At 34.3% G+C, this 22,233-nt stretch overlaps 2 protein-coding genes and 2 pseudogenes across 2 annotated transcripts; 2 read left to right on the top strand and 2 right to left on the bottom strand.

The window, feature by feature from the left end:
- Nucleotides 1–215: 215 nt before the first annotated feature.
- LOC108202515 (protein AGENET DOMAIN (AGD)-CONTAINING P1-like) lies at nt 216–3,754 on the bottom strand. The gene is made up of 3 exons (XM_017370951.2): nt 3,031–3,754; nt 852–1,382; nt 216–648 (listed from the first exon to the last, which is right to left on the bottom strand). The coding sequence occupies exons 1-3, from the start codon at nt 3,484–3,486 to the stop codon at nt 634–636; spliced, it is 1,002 nt and encodes a 333-aa protein (XP_017226440.1). The 5' UTR covers nt 3,487–3,754; the 3' UTR covers nt 216–633.
- A 1,359-nt stretch (nt 3,755–5,113) lies between these two features.
- Nucleotides 5,114–9,197, top strand: LOC108202514 (pentatricopeptide repeat-containing protein At5g48910-like; annotated as a pseudogene).
- A 787-nt stretch (nt 9,198–9,984) lies between these two features.
- On the top strand, nt 9,985–11,035 carry LOC108201125 (zinc finger A20 and AN1 domain-containing stress-associated protein 4-like; annotated as a pseudogene).
- Nucleotides 11,036–11,435: 400 nt separating this feature from the next.
- Nucleotides 11,436–17,194, bottom strand: LOC108202513 (alkaline/neutral invertase A, mitochondrial). The gene is made up of 6 exons (XM_017370950.2): nt 16,307–17,194; nt 15,253–15,412; nt 14,673–14,884; nt 13,055–13,548; nt 12,865–12,913; nt 11,436–12,022 (listed from the first exon to the last, which is right to left on the bottom strand). Exons 1-6 carry the CDS (start codon nt 17,015–17,017, stop codon nt 11,696–11,698), a joined length of 1,953 nt encoding a protein of 650 aa, XP_017226439.1. The 5' UTR covers nt 17,018–17,194; the 3' UTR covers nt 11,436–11,695.
- Nucleotides 17,195–22,233: the final 5,039 nt, after the last annotated feature.

Here is a 22,233-nt window from a genome sequence, read left to right as displayed (position 1 = left end):
AATACCCATTCTTCGATCTATTATGCAGGACCCATCAGTCACTAATAAAGATGGATGGAAACATACCAGACAAACAAAGGTTGAAATTCAGCTTGATGCCCGTCTGGACATACACCCTTTCTTGTAATGCATAGTCACCAGTGATACATGACGATAGACATACAGGCCACTGGAGATAGTCTGTTTGACAGACAACTTGGAGACACTTGTAGAGCCAGTATGAAACCTGGTACCTAATACCTAATACCTGGGGCAAGGCTAGTCACAAAGGAACATAGTACCTGCTGAGCGTATAGTTGGCTATACCTAAACTTTAGAACCGAGAAGGTACCAGAATATAAATCAGAGATTTGCAAGTCTATAATCATCTTAAGTTCATGGTCTACTACCAAAGTACTACACATTCTGCAATTAAACAGCCACCATACCTAGCACAATCATATTAACCTTATGGTTTACTGCCAAAGTAGCTACACTACGGCAGAACAAAACTACATTCTAATACCACAAGTTTAACAGATGAGAATAGTGTACATGCAGTTTGTAATTATGGATTCCAGAATCTACAGTTAAAAATATTTTCACATCTGGTTCTCGCATCATAAGAATGTGCCAATTGCATCCCTTTGAGAATTATAACTTCAATGCCTGCAAAAAGAATCAAATCAGCCTCTAACAGAAAGTGTCGTGCTCTTGTCATCGTCAAGTTAGGAAACCAGTAATCATAAAGCGGCAAACTATGGTGCATCATGGTATATTATAAAATTTCCATTATCTTTTATTATTTAGTACACTTCAGAACCAAAACTCGAAACTCAGGAATGTGTACTGTGAAATCATAAAAGTCATACCTGGAAAGATATAACCCATTTCCCGTCAATCCAATCTTGATGTGGCCTCAAATCGGATTGTTTAAAAACCGTTTCCTCATCAGTTGCCCTGAAATAAACATAGTACTTTTTTCCTTGCATTGCTTTGGTAATCACACCCACCCACCAACCGTCTTTGTAAAGAGCATCAACTTCTTGAAGCACTCTGAAATAGTCCACGTCTGCAGTTTCAGGTGGATAGGGTCTAATGTGCTTAATGTTGGCTTTCTCCTTTAAACGTTTTGCGCCATCATCATCTACTAGACTTTGATACTCAATCATGTATTCATCATTACTTAATTTGTCAATAATAGTTGCAGCAAACCAAGCACCCTGCAGGCCTTCCTCGTCGGTAGACACTTCAACCAATGTCCCTTTATCAAACTTCTCTACAATATTTTTGGAAGGTTCTTCTACATTTGAATTGTCTCCAGTAACTTCAACCAATGTCCCATTACCAAAGTTCTCCGTGATGCTGCTGAGAGGTGCTTCTTCATGTGTATTTAATGCAATCTGTCATATAAACTCAGATATTTAGTAGTCATCATAATAACAAAATGTATAGACTAGAAATAGTTCAGCTTAAATGACATATTCAATAAGAATAGCAACCTGCTCAGGATGGCAAACAGAGATAGTAAGGGGACTCACAAAGTTGTAAACACATCCCCAAACTCCAGACTTTTATAAAATTAGTATAATTATATTGGTATTTCATATTAATTTTTTAATTCTTGTAAATTAAGTGTAATAGTATTGAATTTATGCCCTCAAAATTCGTGTGTAAATAATTTCTGGATATATTGATAGAACTGATATAGAAAGCAGTGTAAATTGTAGGTTAATAAAGTTACAGTTTTTTAAGTTAATACTTAAATATATAATTTAAACACAATTAATTTATAGGATGAAATGATATTTTGCCCCCGTAACTTCTTCATCATTGCTCTGTCCCTGAGGGCAATAATTATTTTATTCTTATAGCTCCACCACCTTGGACACTGAAGATTGCAGCAAAGATTCTACCTTAAAAAGTCCAACTTCAATACTAAGTGCTTTTACTTCTCTCAGCAACCTAGGTAAGACTACTTTTTTGGTACACTGCAGAGGTGAAAATACTAGATGATATTCTACAATCATTTAATTGTCCTTACTTTATCAACCAAACGCTCAAATATCCAATATATAGAGCTTTAGTTCAAAACATGGCTCAATGCGGATATATTATTGGCTCTAAAACCAACAGTGTTCACATACTATGCGTATAAACTTTACATGTTATGGAAACTTGGCATGCTGTCGAAAAATTCTATTGACACATAATTTGACATTGACGTAAGAGTACTGAAAATTAATATGTCACTACCAAAAATCATAAAAACAAGCAGCGTAGAGGCTGTTACGATGTCCCCCGTATCGTCTATGAGGGAAGCCTAAAACAGAGCCTTATGATAGTCACTAACAGACCCTGTACTAAGCAGTTCGTGCAACATTTGTTAGGCCTTCACAACACACAGTACATACCAGTTAAACTGTTTAATTTATAATCAACTCACAACCAGAACATAAGTGTGCAATGGATATTTTGCAACCAGACAGCACATTTTTAGGTGTCTAAAAAGACTTGTACTTTGCTTGAGAAACAAAATCAAAAAAGGGTTCTCAACTTTATGAATTCATCCCTCTGAAAATTGCATGACAAAACCCCCAATTGTAGTCAATAAAGTTACCACAACAGTGAAACAAAAAAACTGAATCATCATCAATAGAGCCAATTTTATATAAAATTCAGCTAAACATGGGCATGCAGGTCAAAAGGCAAGTTAAGATTGACATCAAATGACTACTGAAAACAAAGAACCTGCAAACAGTTGCAAGTACACATCCTATGCATAAATCTGATAATAATCCAAAACTAACAAACAAACAAAAAGACCTCAGCTTTTTACACAACCAGAAAAAAGCTCTTATATTTACTGCATCTCCACATTTTGAACATCAAAACTACATGCATGTCAATATTTCATTCATCTTCACCAAAAAAAGATTATGACCCAGATTCTAAAAACCAAACATCCAAACATACCCCATTAGTGGGTCCCACATCAACATCCTAGGAACAAAAAAAAATCAACAAAATTCAAAAAAAAAAAAAGCATACCTCATTACCACCATGAGTCTCCAGAGGTGGGACCCACACCCCCTTGACCCACTCTCTGTGAACCCTCAACTCCTCAGCACCAAAACCCAACTCCTCCTTAGTCCCTCTAAAATAGACAGTAAAAACACCCCCATTAGCCCTGGTAATAACCCCTTCCCACCATCCATCATTATGATAAGCATCAACCTCCTCCCCAAACCTAAAACCCCGGCTCGATTCCCGAGGAGCCGGTGGCCTCAACTGCACTATATCAAGCTTCTCCCTCAAGGGCTTGGTCTCATCTCTATCATTCATCAAAGTCTTGTATTCAACAAACACATTGTTCTTGTTCTTGGTTCTTGAGCGGCTCATGACTGTGCCCATGTACCATGAGCCCCGGAAGTCTGGGTCATTGCTGCTAATTTCCACCTCTGCGCCTTTCTTGAAGTATGAGTTGAGATCAGCAGCTGCATCCATTGTATATGATTCGGGTGTTTTAGGGTTTTTGGAGATTGAGAGAGATGAGTTGTGAGAGTCCAAGAATGATGAAAATATTGCTATATAGGTGGAGCTTTTTGCGTTTCTGACTGGGCTGGCTTATACAAATAAGATATTCTCCTTTTCTTTTCCTTTTTTGGGCTAAATTATTCTCGTTTTTTCCAAGATACCACTACTTCAAAAATAATCTACAAAATATTAATAATGTCATGAAAAAAAAAATTGTACATTCCGGGGAAGCAAAAAACTTTTTCTATGTAGTTTTCATTATTATTATATATATTGTATGATTGTATGATAATTAAGATATTTGGGGAAAAAGGTCGAGATATATGTTTTAGTGTAGTTAGTATTATATATGAATTATATTTTATTTATAACCATTATTCTTGGTTAAATGTCTTTTACATGCAAAAGTTTTAGTTTAAAATTGTGTGTCTATAGAGAATTAACGCTAAAGATTAAATTCTTTTTGAGATAGATAAAACTACATTTTTAAGTGTTATTGTTCTTCTTATTATTTATATTGTTTTAATAAATAATTTAAATGATATATTATTTTGAATTTTTCAAGATTTGTAGCGGATCAAAGATTGAAATTTTTTGAGATTAAATCTGATTCATTCTTGGATCGATCGATTCGGTTCCGTCTAATTTACAGTTTTAGACCCGAAAATTATGATGTTGTATTTACACATTTAGTTGGTAAAAAAAAGATTTGAATAAAATCCAGACACTGTCACACCAGTCACAGGACATTTGTCCCATTTTTCTTCAAACAACCTCACTCAAACTCACACTTTCATCAGGCCCGGTTATGAGGGTAGGCCAGAGGGGCGGTGGCCTAAGGCCCAAGAGTAAGAGGGGCCCCAAAATTTTTAAGTTATTTAATTATATTATTTTTTTGTCAAAAAAATTATTGTTTTCATTTGTATTAAGTATTATTTTTAAGGTAGAAAATATTATAATTATTTTTGTCAAAATAATTATTATTTTTAAGTTATTTTTTTGACATAGAAAATATTAAAATTGATTAACAAAATAATTAAATTAATAAATAAGAGAAATGAAAGAAAAAATTGAAAGGCAAGAGAAAGAAAAATTAAAATTGATACACAAGAAATAATACAACAGATCCATAACACATTACACATCCAAATACCCAACCCAATTTTATTTCAGCTCCATGCTCGTCTCTCCTTCTCCCCTCATCTCCATCCTTTCTGTCTCCATTAAATCTGAATACTTCCCAAAAAAAAAACAAGCCGTTGTAACCATTAAATCTCTTGGAATATTCTTCTTAATCTATTCTTAACTATGACAACTATTTCTTTCTACAATTTAAATAGAGATAAGTTGCAGTTTGAAGGTGCATCACTTATGAGTTTTATCATCTATGAATTGAAGTTATTCAGAGATTCTGCATTTGATAAATCAAGGGTTTCTTGGTCATCAATGAATTGAAGTTATCATCAATGATTTTACATATCGGAAAACTCATAAAACTCATTTTTTATGAAATGTTGAATTGTGTATTATGTCATTATTTATAAATTATTTAGAACTTCTTTTGTAATATATTTTAGTAAAAATTTGATATTTTGAAATTTCTTAAAAAAAGCCCCAATTTATTTTTTTTTAAAAAAGTTCCATTTTTTTTTTTTTGCCCTGGGCCCTCCAAAAATTCAGGATCGGGCCTGACTTTCATCTATACTTGCGTACATTGAATTGTTTGAAATCTATTGAATCAACAATAGATCTCTCAATCTTCAACAGCTTTCTGAGTCAATGTCAAACGTACAGTCAATTCAATCAAATACTCTCTCGAAGATCCAGTTCACCACTGCTTATATAAAAGACACATATGCTGCAGTAAGCTTCTAAAGTTCTCAACTTCATCACCCTTTATTCATATTGATTATTCTTACAAGATTTTTGATTGTGTTGAGAACCCAAATGGGTTTATTTATAATACCATGATAAGAGCTTGTTTTAATGAGAATTGTGTTAGTGCTGTCTTTTTTATAGAATGATGTTGTTGAACAATGAGGGTGCTGATAATTGTACTTACCCAATTCTTGCAGGCTATGGGGTCTAGAGGGTGTGTTTTGAGGGGAGACAAGTGCATAATCATGTTTTGAAAGTGGGGTTTGAGGTTGATGTTTATGTGAAGAATACTTTGATTAGTATGTAACTATGTATGTTGGTTGTGGGAGTGTAAGGGATGCAAGGAAGGTGTTTGACGGGAGTGGTGTTCGAGACTCGGTGTCATGGAATTCGATGTTGGCAGAGTATGTAATGATGGGAGATTTGCATGAGGCTAAGGCTCTTCGATTGTTTGATGAGGGTGCGAAGGATTTGGTTTCGTGGACTGCGTTAACTATGTTTGTGGAAATGAATGGATGTGGGATTGGAATAGACAAGGTTTGTTGGTTAGTATACTTTCTGCATGCGCACATTTGTCTGTTGTCAAGACAGGAAAGATGATTCATGGATTAAGCTTAAGAATTGGAATTGATTCTTATGTTAACCTTCAATATGATTTAATGCACATGTATTCGACATGTGGGAATATATTGGCTGCAGAAGAAATATTTAAAGTGAGCTACCAGTTGGATCAAATATCATGGAACTCTATGATCTCTGGTTACTTGAAATGTGGCAAAAGTGACAAGGCCAGAGAGTTATTCGACTCTATGAGCGAGAAAGATACTGTAACATGGAGCCTGATGATATCTTGTCATGCCCAACTTGGTCAGTTGCTGAAACATTAACATTGTTTCAATTATGCTTCACCAAGAAGTGAGGCTGGATGAAGCCACATTTGTTAGTGTGATCTCGGCTTGCACCCACCTGCCTACCCTTTCACTGGGGAAATGGCTGCATGCCTGCATTAGGAAGAATGGTTTCAAGATCAATGCTATCCTTGGCAACCCCTATAGACACGTACATCAAATGTGGGCTTGTAGAGAATGCACAGGAATTTTTTCATGGTATGGAGGAGAAGGGTGTGTCATCTTGGAATGTACTAATTCTTGGCTTTGCAATGATTGGTGTTAATAGAAAATTCACTTGAGACGTTTTCAGTTATGAAGAAATGTAGCGTATAGCCTAATGAGATAACATTTGTGGCTGTTCTAGTGCTTGTCGCCATATGGGCTTAGTCGAGGAGGGTCGTAGCCACTTTGAAAGCATGATTCATAAACAAGGAATTGCACCGAACATTAAACATTATGGATGTATGGTTGATCTACTTGGACGTGCTGGATTGCTAAAAGAAGCAGAGGAGCTAATTGTAAGCATGCCTATGTTTCCTGAAGTTGCTACTTGGGGTGCACTGCTAGGTGCTTGTGAAAGACACGATGATAATGAAATGGGAGAGAGGATAGGAAGGAAGCTTATTGAACTTCAACCTTATCATGATGGGTTTCATGTCTTATTATCTAATATATATGTGTCTAAAGGTAATTGGCATGATGTTGGAGAAATCAGAGGGATGATGATGCGGAACAGCATGCTTAAAACTCCAGGTTGCAGGTCAATTGAGGCAACTGGTGTTGTTTATGAATTCCTAGCAGGTGATAGGACCCATCCTAGGATTCATGAGATTGAGGAGATGCTGACGGAAATGTCTAAAAGATTGAGAGTAATGGGTTATTTACCAGATACAAATGAGGTATCATATGATGTTGATGAGGAGGACAAGGAAACTGCTCTTTTTAGACATAGTGAGAAAATTGCAATCGCCTTTGGTCTCGTAGCCATTAGTCCTTCAGAATCAATTAGAATAATCAAGAACTTTTGCATCTGCACTGATTGTCATGAGGCAGCAAAACTTGTTTCTATGGCTTTTAATCGTGAAATCATAATAAGGGACTGATATCATTTTTACCACTTTAAGGATAGTAGTTGTGCTGCGAGGAGTATTGGTAACAGTCCAATACTCAGTGAATCCAAGTAAAATTAGTTTCTCGAAATTTTTTTCATTAACCTAGCTGCTATAATGAAGTGTTCTGAGGAAAGTTTTATTTAAGCCGTTTACAAGGTCAGTGCTTTGAATGCAGTGCCATCTGATCTAGATTAACTTACATTCGTATGAAACTTTGTTTAAGGCCTTGCATCACCTTTGGCTGGTATATCAAACTATGATCTTCCCAGTGTTGTGAAAATCGCGCTTAATCGCGCGATTAATCGCGCTTCGCGAGTAAGCGATGATTCCGCGAGTTGCGTATGAGCGATTTAGCGCGATTTTGAAATTGTCCAAAAATCGCGTTTAACTCGCGATTACTCGCAAAAACTCGCCAAAACTCGCAATAAAAAGCGCAAAAACTCGCAAAAGTATAGGACGACTGAAATACCCTTGGGTTTAAAAAAATTACTTATATCTTCATAAGTTATAAACTACTTCCTCACAACTTATTGTCTATCAGCCGTCATTTTCACTCAGGTATGTCCTATCTCTCTCTGTCTACTCTATCGATCTCTCTTCATCTTCACATCTCTGTTTCTCTCGACCTTCTCTCTTCATCTCTCTATATTTCTTTGACATCCTGGCCTTAAATATATAGCATATATGCTAAATTTTATATACTATTTACAGTGTTTGTTAGGTGTTCGATTAAATTCCCCTTAGAAATTACTCTTTTAAAAGTTACTGATCACTTGAGCCATAGTTAAAGATGACTCGAAATGTTGATATTGAGTGGAAATTTGGGAATCCAGTTCATGTTACTAAATGTTATTGATTGATAATATGATAGTTATGTGATATTTCCACTATGTTGAAACTATTATTTTTGTTTGAAACTAATATTAGAAGTAACATTCTCGAAATTTTATAATTATATAGATAATTTCATTTTTGTCCAAAAATCGCGCGAGTAATCGCGCTTCCCGAGTTGCGCTTCAAAATTGGATCTTGCGCTTTTTTTATTTTGCGTGTTTCACAACACTGGATCTTCCAGTAGTGGAACTCTTGTATGGGCATTGTCAAGAGCTGCAGTGAGGACAAGTCAATATTTTAAGCAAACTGTTTTTTGCGGTGCTGTAAATAGCTTTGCACTCGTGGTTGTGATGCCTGTGCTCCAGTCTTTTATAGCTCAGTGTTGTATGGATGGTGTGATGGGGGCTGAATTTGGTTCTAAACCTTGTTGACACAACAGGTGGCGTAGACGTTGCAGTTCTTGCCACTGTAATGGGCAGAAATGAAGTTTAGGTGTTCGGGAATGGCGTTGTGCCTTCATTATGATGGCTTTTTTGACCACCTTAATTGGAATTCTTGTTCCAAGTTTTTTGTAGATCCTAGAAAAACAACTAGTAACTATACTACTGGGAAGAGTTCTGATCGGTGAGTAAATATTTTTTGAATCTTATTTATATGCTTTGTAGTTTACTTGTGCTTTTAGAAGCATTACCCAAAACAAAGATTAATTGAGCTTTATAGTAATTTATATGCCATTTTTTCTCTGTTTATCTATTTTATGTATAAATGAAGAATAACTTGCCTTTCTCTCTATATTCAATAGTTATCTATTATCTTGATGTTGATGTATGCTTTCAATTTTTAGTATTGTTGAATGTTTTTGGTTGAAATTGAGTTACATTTGGTGATTTGACATGCAGACACGGTTGCAGCTTTGACTCGAGCCAAAGTCTGAAAGTGACAGATAGATCAATAACTACTGGTCTTTATTTAGTGCACTTTTGCAGAATTTGAGTACCTTTTGTTGGACATTTTAATGGCGAGTGATAGAGAAATAGATCCATTATTGAAAGATCTGGATGAGAAGAATCAGAGTTTGCGGCGCAATGTGTTGTCGTTAGCTATGGAATTGAAGGATGGACGCTGCACACAATTGTCAAGGTTAACTGCTAATATCTACTCTTCTTTTATAATAACATACATATATGATGTATGATGTATTTACAAAAAAATTCCATACACAAAAAACACAGAAAGGTACACCTCAATTAGCACTAAATAAATAATTTACTAGAATTGTTATAGATGTGTGATGTACAATGAGTAGCCTAATTTTGGATAAGAAAACTGAAAATATGGTGCCTTTATTTATATTTTATACTGCCTGTTGGGAGCCCGGGAACTATAAATGTCAGTTACTCAAAGAACCTGAAAACAATCCCTCACCTGAGCAATTTAAAGTTGGTTGAGAAGTTGTTGCTTGCTGGTTGTAATTTTTTTTTTGAAAGTACACTCTTCAGTTGGACGGTTGGCTAAATTGGGTCATTTGGATCTTTATGAATGCAAACAGTTGAAAGAATTGTCCGAGTTAATTGTACAATTAACTAATGTGGGCCATTTGAGTTGTCTTATTGTGTGAATCTGAAACGCTTGCCAGAGGAATTGGGTGATATGAAAGGACTGAAAATGTTTGATGCAAGTTATAGTGTAATTAAGCAACTGCTAGTATCTGTTGTTGAAAGAAGCTAATATGGTTACCCGAGCAATTCACGAACATGGAAAGCTTAAGGAAGTTTAATGCTGGTTGTAGTCCATTAATTCAACTGCCTAAATCTTCTGGACAGCTAATCAGTTTGGTCGATCTGCAGTTGTCTTCTTGTGAAAGCCCTACTAGTCTCCAAAATAGCATATGGAAGCTGAAGTGTCTTCAAGTGCTATACCTCGATGGAACTTCAAAGCTCGACGAATTGCCTGAGCAATTAGGAAAGATGGTATGATATTGAAAAACTATATTTGTAATATTGAGTTATGATTAATCTCTATTAAGCAATTAAATCCCATTGTGTTATTGCATTGGTGTTATCTAAAGTGACATCCTCTTGCTTGTCTTCAGGGTTTAAAAAAGTACGCTTGTACTATTTGCATTTATGCATTGTAATATTTGCATTTATGTTGCTTGTATTCTCTTACGGAGGCTCCAAAGAAAACATGCTGCCAATCTCCAGAAGGACCTGTTCTTTGTGTCAACAATTGTGGCTTCTTTGTAGTTCAGAAACTATGGCCATGTGCTCCAAGTGCCACAAAGACATGATATTGAAGCAGGAGCAAGCAAAAATCGCAGCAACATCCATTTAAAATATTGTGAATGGTAATTCTGGGAAGACTGGCAAGGAGGCTGCAGTTGCCGATGCCATTAATTTGCACGTTGGAGTGGTGGAGTCGAAGATTGCCCTGAGTTAAGCATCGGCCACTTCTCATTCTATACCAGAATTCAGAGGTGAAAGTTAAAGTGAGCCCAAATAGGTGCAGATTGTCGCAAACATGGGGTTAAACAGGTTTCAGTTGCTAGTGTGAAAAGTAGTTGTGCAGATCATTTGATTATCGAACAGCGCCAATTGATGCTATCAACAAAGCTCACCCCATCATCAAAGCTTCGAAGCTTGACAAGTTCTAGGAGCCATGGTTGCCTGGAGAGCTTAGAAACAAAGTATAGTCTGTATATTCTATATCAATGCATGTTTGTTTTCAATTAAGTTAGCACAGTTCTCTTGCTATGTGATGCTATTGAAATGATTTCTATGTTGTGTGTAGTAGTTCTTTGATTTATGATTGTTCTTATGTTTTAGGGTTTTGGACACTCTCATGAGTAGAGATAACATGAATGGTTAAAGTGTAAGATAACCTTTTTAAAGTTTCTGGATTTACTAGATGGCCTTTGTCATTCAAATGTGAGCTCTTTCTTCTCTAATATATTTATACAAGGAAGGGTAACGTTTCTGAGATCATCTTTAAAGGATATATAAACTTATGAATTAGTATTTTTCAGACATATTTAGTGTAGAGACCTTTAAAACACAATTAACATAGGATTTTAAGATTCAGGCATTCTTTGAAATTCAAGAGATTACATTTCGAATATGAAGTTACATTATTACTATATACTTAGTTGCATGATTCTATCAATCGATTCTAATTCACAAAAACAAAATTGCAGAAGTCACAATCAGAAGTATAAGCGATTGCTATATAATATACACTCATATTATTACATCACAAGGGATACAAACTATTTCAGCAGCCCTGAAATATGATTTATGTATTTCAAATAACTACTCAGATCAACTAATTCTTGATCTGATAACAATCTTGTATTATGCTAGTATGTTATCACAAATAACTGTGTTAAATTCTATCTTTATTTTGTAGTGATATTTTACTATTAGCTGTACAGCAGTAAGATGTGTTCACTTTGGTAATTAATTCTCACTACACAAGGATTTGAGACCTGGCAGCAAACCGGGAGCACTTCTTCCGGCCAGAATTACTGAGTCCACAAACACATATATCAAGAAGATCATAATCTTCATCCCAGAAAAGGAGTGAAGCTCTTTCCGGATTCTCCAAGAGCATTTTGGAAGTTAAAAATCCGGCAATGGTCCAAGTTTGATAGAGCCGAGATTGTTTTCCAATAAACTTTCCATTTCTTGTGTCATAATATTCAGGCCAGTGGTCTGCAGGAAGCTTTTTCTCTGCTAAGTCAACGGCTTTCCATGCTAAATCTGTTCTTCCCATCTTAATGCATGCTAGAGTAAACTGGAAGGCAGAGAAATATAACAATTTGGATGTTAAAAATTTTGAATAGTGCAAGCATAATAACTTCTCTCTGATAACAGTTGCATGATACTTCCAAGTATAAGATTCCACTACTTGACCTCAATAAGGTCTAATTTGCTGCTTCTATTAGGAGGCAAACTCTACCAATTCTCAACAAGGCATGATAATATAACAGGAGCTAAAAGTCTTTTACTTGTCTCATTTTAAATTATTGTTAAGTTACAGCCAGCATTTAAGCTCACGATGCGAATCACAGATGAGTTGCTTTCCCAGAGGGTATTCTCATTTCAGAAAGCAACCCATTTAGCCCCTTGAACTGATTGGGTAGTTGACGGTAAACTAAAAAGTACGCTCCCTCATTTTATATTATCCACAGACTAAAATCCACCTTTTCGCAATCAATCAACAGTCGATGCAGACTGATAGCTATTAAATTTATAATTTGATTCCTAAGCTTCTCCTTAATTAATAACGAAATATCAAATTAGTAATAGATGTTAATTGACAGCAGACAGAAAGTAATGAAATTTTATAATTTACCTTAATTAATAGAATGGCCAGTGTTTATCAGACAAGTACTATCGATATGTGGCCAGCATAGATGGGACAGAGGGGAGTATTACTTCGCAATATGAACCAGAAATATAGTCTACCGAGTGCACAAGACTAAGCAATATAGCAAACTCCTGACATAGACAGCTTTATCCTAATTTATTATCATAAAGAGTCCGTTTCTAGGGGTTCAGAATAGGAAGATGCAGATTGATAAATCTATGACACTTTCTAGCATCCCAAAAAATAATCAAATTATTGATTTTTACCTGCCATATAAGTGTGGGCCACGATCCACCATTATGATATGACCAAGGTCTGCAAAGGTCAACAAAATTGAGCAGGTATGAATAGCCAAGTGAGAATATATTTGTCACAACTCCACAGTAGCTGCACTTTAATGGTTTGTGCAAGAAAATCACAAACTGAGTAATTAGTAAACAGTTTAATGAAACTCACGTATTTTTGGGATCACTGCCAGTGATGATGCGCCATTCTTCAAATTCCAGTGCAGGATAACATATCTTCAAAGGCATATGACCAACAAGATCATCCCATTTGGCGTCAATCATGTTTAAAATCGAATTATTCTGTTTTGGAGTTCCCAGAGATGAAACAATGGACCACAAATTTCCAAGAGTAAAGAATCTAAAATCCATGTGAGCTGGCTGTAGATTGCCGATTAGATAACCACCTTCCTCAGGAATCCAGTCCATTAGCCAATTAGGAATTTGCTCAGGGTAGATGTTGAATTTGTTGGTAGCAGTTGTAGAATATTCCTCCGTCTTATACCGGTAAATCTCATTGATTTTCTTCATATCTACCCAGTAATATTCTCTTATATGAAACGACAAAGCACTAAGTCTGTTGTTAATGGCTCTCACCAAGTTCTTGGATCCATCATCTAAAGTAAGCATTTCCCGAGAGCACCTTAAAGCTGAGTAAAATAAGGACTGCGGATAAAGATTGGAAAAAATAATATAAGCAAAAAGTATAGGAAGAGACTTGTATTGGAACTTGAACAGTCATCGATATTAAGTTTACTACTATAGTCTATAGAGAGTTGTAGAGTACAGATACAAGGTATTAATACAGGTCATGATAATATGATGTAATATAAAAACCGTTAATCAAGTAAGCTATGAGCATCAATGAGGCTAAGAAATAACACAATGCAATGTGTTAATCAAAACTTTTAGCATAGAACACTTAAAATCTAGAACAAAAAGGTCAATAAACTATTCCGATTTTTATAATTATAATGACATATTAGTTATGTCATCATATATGTATATAGATATGGATAGACGGATACAAATTAAACTTGCCTCTCGTTCATCATCACATGAAAACAAATTAAAAACAGTACACAAGATGCGTCCCCAAAACGGAACATCCTAAGCAAAACAATATCCCATGTTAAAAATCCCCCATGTTAATTCATACAAGTAAGCCTCTTAATGTGCGCAGTGACTATACCAAAACCAAGAAACTAATTCCCACATGAGCTTGGGTTTTGTTCTAAATTTAAGAAAGTAGTTTCCAGTACACTATGGACCAAATGATGCATTAAGAAAGTAGTTTCTACTAAACTATGGACCAAACGATGCATTAAAGAAATTGGTAGGATATTAATGGTATCAAAATATGTTGCAACGTCTCTACCTTAATTGGAATGAAAAGCTTACAGATAACAAGTTTTAACTCCAACTATGAATAGAAATTACATGACTAATGTATTGCAGATTTAATTCATGGTGGACACCTACTGTCTCCCCCAAGCTCTTAAACAACAAGCTAGGTTTCTACATCTTAATCCCTGAAAGTATAGTGATCAAGTGTGTTAGCAATGGAGCCTCATGTTCACTGTTAAATATTTACAACATGTGGCATATGTTAGGATCAACCGACTTATAAAACCTATGCTATAAACATATCCAGTTATAAGACATCATCACATTTCTAATCTGTAAGTTGGGAAGCATTTGCATTAAAGTATCTACAAAAGAAGATTTAAACATTATGACAGTAAACTGGAAACTATTAAAAACTACATATTAATAACAATTCAGCTCACCTGAATTTCTAGAGGGTGACCATGAATACCCATTCTTCGATCTATCATGCAGGACCCATCAGTCACTAGTAAAGATGGAAACATATCAAACCCATCAGACAAACAAAGATTTAAAATCAGCTTTATTCCTGTCTGGACATCCACCCTTTCTTGTAATGCATAGTCACCGGTGATCTTCCCATAAGCTCTCAGCAAAATTATCCACCACAATCCTGTCAAAAATCAGTTTTACGACCTAAATTTTGTAATTTTAACTGACTAGAATATTTTAGATTCATTGGTTATTGTTGAGCTATAATCTGTTTAAGTAATGTATGATGCTAATTGAAGTATTCGGATAAGCAGTATTGTTGAAAATACTGAACACAAACTGCCTTTGTTATACTCATTTTTCTCGTTATTGATTTTGCCAAGTACACTTTAAGCCTTTAACCCACCCCTTCAAGTTTAAGTAGTAAGCTAGCACTTGTGTCGCATGGATCAACAAAACTACCATACCGTTCTCAAAAATATAAAGAAGCAGCTTCATATAATAGAAGTACTGTTTGTTGGAGCTACACATTAACAAAGTTACACGTACCAGAGTCAACAGGAGCAACACGGCCAATAGCTGACTCCCCAAAATCTGGGTCTAAAACTTCTTCATACTTGTTTTCATCAAGAGGCACGGTTCTAACTTTAAAACTTGCTGGCATCAACCCCTGCCCAGGGCTGTAGCAGTCCACCGTCTTCTCCCAACTCTTGGTAGAAAAAACAAGGAAATCATTGAGAATTAAGGAAGCTTATGACCAAAAGTGTCTCGCGTCAACCACCAACGAAAATAATAAAATATTATAACATTGTCAAACACAACAGAGCCATTGCTTGTTCTATGAATGCTCAATGAAATATATATATATATATATATTCAAAAACTTATACCTAATAAAAGCTTACATTAAGGGGGCCTTGGTTTCATGGTTAATGAGTCCGGTTAACGCAAATATTAGTGTCTAGATTAGCAATTTAGTTGTTTGGAATGGGAACCTCATTCCCATTACGTGGGAAAATCATTTACCCCTACCCCTTGGGATTTCATGTCATTCCCATTCCCATAAGCGAACCAAACGCCCCTAAATTAGCTTAGCTGTTATAACTACGATGCAAATTTAAAATATTTTGTATAGTAAGCCATAACATTTGTCCACAACCTGCACAATGCATCTACAGATTAACTAACCTCACGCTAATATTACAAGATATTTGGTATCAAAAATTTCCAAACAAGGTTGTACAAGCCACATGCACCATCACAAATACTATAACAACAAGAGATTAGAAAGATAAAAAAGAAAGGGCGCATACTAAAAAATTTGCTCAAAGATGATGTCCTAACAAGCTACAGTGCTTTGAAAGGGCAGTACCTCATTTTAACATCGTTCAACAAATTCATTAAAAAAAGCTGAATATTTAAACAAATGGCTGCGACATGTTCCACTTTAACAATCTAATCTCTATAATTCACATCACTGACATTACTATTAATCTTATTACAAAAACTTAATTATTTTAATGCTACAACTATAAATTCTACAATGCAAACCAAATTTCATATTCACAATGCGATGCTTGAACTTCATTACGGTGATTATTACCTGCAACTGCAAGGTATGAAGGAGAAAGTTCCTGACAATCTCCTTTTCTCCCTTGAGCAAAAAAGCAAGTGCAGACGGAACAAAATCCCGTATGAACACCTGATCATAATTCAATGGCAGCTTCTCACCAGGATCACTCGCAGCCAAAGTTCCCACAGGACTCCCACAATACGAAACCACGGCTTCCCTCAACAACTTCCAAGCCTCCTTCTCAGCCTCTGACTCCACTCTACCACTGCTCACTACCACCTCACCCTCCTCGAAATTCACCGGAACTCCATCATCAATCTTCTCCTCCACCTCACAAACCACCCTAGACTCCTCATCTCTACCAATCACATTCTCATCTTTATCAATTATATCCACTAATGGCTTCACATTTAATCCCCCTTGCACATAAATCCTCTCAAAGTTGTTCTCATTTACGCGGGTTTCGACACTTGTTGAATTACACCTAAAACCCCCTAAACCTCTAGAAATCAAAGCAACCAAGACCCTAGATTCTTGAACACAACTTGGGGCAAAATTTGAGTTCTTGAATTGACTAAAACAATTAGACCCCGAAACCCCAGATGGGTATTTATGAAATTTTCGATTTTGACTCAAATTTGATGAAATTTTACTAAAAATATGATCAGATTTTGAACAAGAGAGCAAACTAGAAGAACCCATTTTCCTGCCATGAAAGAGTATCCTAGAACAGGGTCCCATAGTTCAATAAATCAAGTGATTCTTGAAAAAGTTTCGATCTCTTTGAGCCTAAGAACAAGATAAAAGAAACAAACGTTGTGTGTAAATCTTTTCGAGTATAGGTTATTTCTTGGTGAACAAATGTTCAAGATTTGGCGGCTGACCTTTTGTATGGAGGTGAGTAAAGGAAAGAGTTCTGCTTTTATGGAATTTCGATAAGTTGTATTTTTTTAAACGGTTTTTTTATGGACAATAAGCATAAAATTTGATAAATTTTTCTCAGGGGTCGTTTGGTTCGCAGAATGGTTTGGTGTTGGAATGAGAAATCGGGTTAAGACGATATGGGTTTAAGGTATCATATCTGATATCATGTGTTTGGTTGAGTGCTGGAATCAATATATTCAAAATTTTAAAATATTTAAATTATTAATTTATAATAATTAAAAAATTGTAAAAATAATTAGTATTATATATTTTGCGTCATTGATTATTGTTGTATTAAAAACTAATATTTTATTACTGAAACATAGACAAAAAATCAAAAATGAAGCTGATTCTCATACCTCCATCTGATACCCACCTCCTCCCTCAGGTATCAAAAACTCATATTCTGGGGGTTTAAGGTATGAGTTTCAAATTTTATTTTTTGGAACCAAACATCAAGTATGGGTTTGGAATCATCAAAACCATACCTGATTCCAGATACCCGTGAACCAAACGACCCCTTATTTTGATTGGCTTATACACTCTTTAATAATGATGGATTCCCGCGTTTACAACAACCACGCCAATTAAAAGCATCCAAATTCATAAATTTTAGTGCTTAACATGATCAAAATGTTATTTTAAATAAGGGTTTGATTAGTGTGTGCTCATAGCACATGCTAAGCGCTAATTTTTATGTATTTAGCTGGAGTTTCTGTATTGCAGTGCAGGGGTCCATCATTATTAATAAGTAATAGTCAATCAAAATTAGTTAAGTACATGAAATTTGGCGCATAACATGTGCCCATGAAAACGAAAGTTAGGATTAAAAATTGTTCATTCTTAAGAATACACACGAATCTACTAAAACGATCTCGAATAAGATAAATCTTGAATCCACCAGAAAAGATGAGAAAACTCTCAAAAGGTTTTTTAATTAGTCAAAAGTCTAGCATAGAATACATAAGATATTGTATATTCAATAATATAAAATCCTAAAACGGTATAATAATAATCTTGATTAAAATTAAATAATAATTAAAGCGATGTGCTCATGCAATTACAAGCATGATCATGCACTATAACCACAATCTAAGCTAATATATTGTGATGTTTTTCAATTTTAGTTGTTCACATTTAAGTTACATATTTTTATCAAATTTCAAGGGACATCACAATTAATATTAGCTCATGCCAAAAACAAAAAGACTCACATATAGTACCAGCTTATGCCAAAAATGAAAAGGATTATGAACGTTGATGTTCAAGAAAGGACCAGGGCTTTGTTGTTTGGAGTTGAACAGTCGTGTTAGGAAAGATCACGGGACTCCTAGTTCTTGAGCTATCACGTTAGGTTCTTTTTCATACATATGGACAACAAATCATATGAAACCGTGCTTGTATACATGAACCACTGCATTTCTGTTTTCAATAGGGTCAATAAGTCGAGCTTGGTCCTCCCCCACACTTCCAGACATCGATGCGCCCTTCCTGTCCATGAAAACAATATCATTTTCGGGCTAATCATATATAACATTGGTTGTAAGAATGATAAAAAGTAATGAGCATACAACAAATTTCAGTTTTATTTGTGATTTTTGGTTTTGCCGAGAACTAATGAATCAAGCCGCACTGCAGACATACTTAAATACAAAAGACAGAAGTGTGAGACAAAAGAAGCGAAGTGTAACAAACATTTGCATACTCTTAACTAGAATTTTTTTGTAAGAATATTTAAGAATGGTTATATCAGAATCAATTTTCCAATTAATTTTGATGAGGGCGTCGTATTCGTATATATTATTTAAACTTCACTCCCATTTGATTTTCAATAACTTTGTCAACATAGAACTTGCCTTTCCGATTTTCAGAAAGAGTTTCGTACCGTTCTTAGGAAAATTTATCAACATTCCTGTTCCTGAAAATCTTATACACAGTTAATGCACAAGTATGTCAATATGTTTATACAAGAGTTGATTTTATTACTGTAGTACCATCGATGATGGAGTTGTAAATTGTTGGACGTCATAATCATGATTCATGACATAAAAGGACATAGGCCTTCTCCTAAATATGTGTTTTGTCGGCATTGAAATTTCATTAAGTGTATAATAATAATACCAACACTCTTTTGATACACTTGGTTTGTATATGAGAAAATTTGATTCAAACACTAGTTCGAATTTAGTCTGGTAAGTTCGGACTTGAACTACTTTAGGTTTAACCTGAAATAAGTCATAGTTTTAAGACTCAAGCCTTGTTCGATTAAAAAAAAATTAATTGGTTATAATTTGGTGAAATCAGTTTCACAGGATAATATCAAAAATTCGAATATTTTAAATTTGACCGGAATTCAACTAAATGCTTGAATATTATAATATTTACAAAAGTTTGAATTATTTAATTCTACACTTAATCAAGATATTACATAAATGGGTAAATAGGCTAAATCATCATAATACGACATCCAATCTTTTACCCAAAGAATGTTTTACTAAAATATAAAAAATTATATACGTCTCTATCGTTAGTCTTGTTAAAAATCCTCACGAAAATTAAAATGTAGACATAAAAATAAAAGTTTAATAAATTTATCACTCACCAATGTATCATTATCAGTTAGATCATCAACTACTTTTAATTTTTAAATAAATTATATTAAATATTGAAGATACTTATTAAATTCATATGCTTATGAAAGATATCGAATATTCAATTGTAATCAATTCAATAGAGAAGATTTGTAATAAAAGAATAATTTTTTATCATTTAATTTTTCTCAAATTGCTAGAAGCAATTATATTTAAAGTGAAAACATTTAACAAATATATTTGTAGACACACATTTATTCATCCAATTCTATTGATATTAATAATTGTACCAAAAGTGAAACTTTTTTAAACATTAAGTTTTCTTATGAATAATTAAAGTTAATTAAATTAAAATTGTACATACTAACTATAGTTTCATGATATGAATGAAAAATTAAAAAAAATTAAGTACTCAACTAGGCTAGCGATGCTCAAGATATATATAATTTGGTGCTCAGTTAAAACTTAACGCATTTATATGTTTATGCAAGTATTTTAAAATTCAGTGAAATGATTGAAGTTTCATGATGTGATTGAAAAATAAAAAATTTTAAAGACTCGATTATACCAACAAGATTAAAGAAACGGATAATTTAAAAATTAAACTCGACTCAATAAATTTTTTGAATGGTTTGAGTTCGAACTCAACTTTACAGTTGTCAAGTTGAATTCAAATAAATCAAGAATTTTTGAACTCGTTTACACATGAGAACAATATTAATTTTAATGTTGCAGAAATATATTTCAAAAATTTAGTATCATAACAATTTTCTTAACTCATTAACACCCGATAACCATGAACAATAATTAGTTTTTTTTGATTCATATGGGCCTTCTACCCGATAACCATTAAAATATATTTCATAAATATTAGCATAACAAAATTTTGAACTTGACAAGATATTATTTTATAATGAGGAAAAACACATATAAGAATTCTCTTTTTTGAAATGCAATTTAACACGCGTGCACGTTACGTGCATGTTATGTACAAAATATAGTAGTTGGACAATTTCTACTCTATAAAAAATCATGACATTATTCATTATCATTTTAAGATGTTATGTAAATCAAAAAGGTTGTTATGAGAATATTTTATGTAATTGAAAAAAAATAATAAAACATATTTATAATATACATAAATATATTACGTGGATATTATAGTATTCTAAAAACTACTTCTCATCTGTGGCTAGCTATTTAAATTATGGATGTCATAATTGTTTAGTGTTCAAACAAAATCTTATCATTAAAATTATTATTTATCATCCGTGGCTAACTATTTAATTTATGAATGTCATAATTGTTTAGTATTTAAACAAAACTTTATCATTAAAATTGTTCAATTAGAGAAAAAAATTGCATGACATGATTACATGGTAAAAATAATCATATAATATATACCCAAAAGAGCGCCGATAGATTTGAAACTGAATCAATTACACCAATTATTATGTCAGATTCATTGGCAGTGGAACCGGAGTGGGATGCTGGGGAGATAGAATCACGAAAATAATACTTATACTCAAAATAGGACAAAGACTTTGTTGTATGTAGTTGAACCATCTTGTCCAGAAAGACTGACTGGAATTCTGGTTCTCTAGCTAGCACGTTGGCTTCCTCTTCGGACACATGGACAATAAATCCTGTGCAGCGGTAATTGTATACATGCATCATTGCAGTACTGTTTTGTACGGAGTCAACAAGCCGGGCTTGATTTTCTCTCAAGTAAATAACAGATCCGTTATTACTTATGTGAATGCATATACGACAGAATGTGATACCCATCCTCAAACCCCACCGTGCTAATTGGATGATTGGATGAGTGACATTAGGATACTCAGTGCTAGGTGCAATATTCATATCATCATCAATGAATATAACCCCAATTCCACTCTTGTCAATTATTTCAAGTGCCTTAAAAGATCCTCCTTTGTCTTGGTTGAAACAAACAAGTATTTTTCTTTTAATCTTGCTAAAATCTATTGAACCTAATTCACAATTTCTAAAGACATTCCAAGTGTTTAGTAACAAAAAAATCGAGTGCATGCATTTGTGTGTACCTTGTCTTCCTAACAGTGTTTATGTATAGTTGATTTACCTTGATGCATTGTCTTTAGATCCATTGATCTTGGCCAAGACGCCATCTATCAGTGGATATGTTGGAGATTCACATAAATGAGAAAACTGAACGACTGAACCCTAACATACATGATATCTAGACATGATTAGATTTTATCAAACATTATTATCATGTAATATATGATATGCATGTACTTATATGAGTGCATTAAAATGATGCACTGTAATTCTTACAAAGTATAATGATCTTACCAAATTGCCTGTCAATGCTGGAAGCGCCAACCGTTGTTAGCCAAGGTGCAAAATTCAGTACACTTGAACTTGTTGGCCCTAAATTCCCAACAGAGCAAACAACCATAA

This window comes from Daucus carota, chromosome 9, assembly GCF_001625215.2.
Source record: "Daucus carota subsp. sativus chromosome 9, DH1 v3.0, whole genome shotgun sequence".
In the NCBI taxonomy this organism is placed as follows: domain Eukaryota; kingdom Viridiplantae; phylum Streptophyta; class Magnoliopsida; order Apiales; family Apiaceae; genus Daucus; species Daucus carota.
The sequence above is the reverse complement of the archived record's forward strand: the minus strand, read 5'-3'. Positions and strand labels throughout refer to the sequence as shown.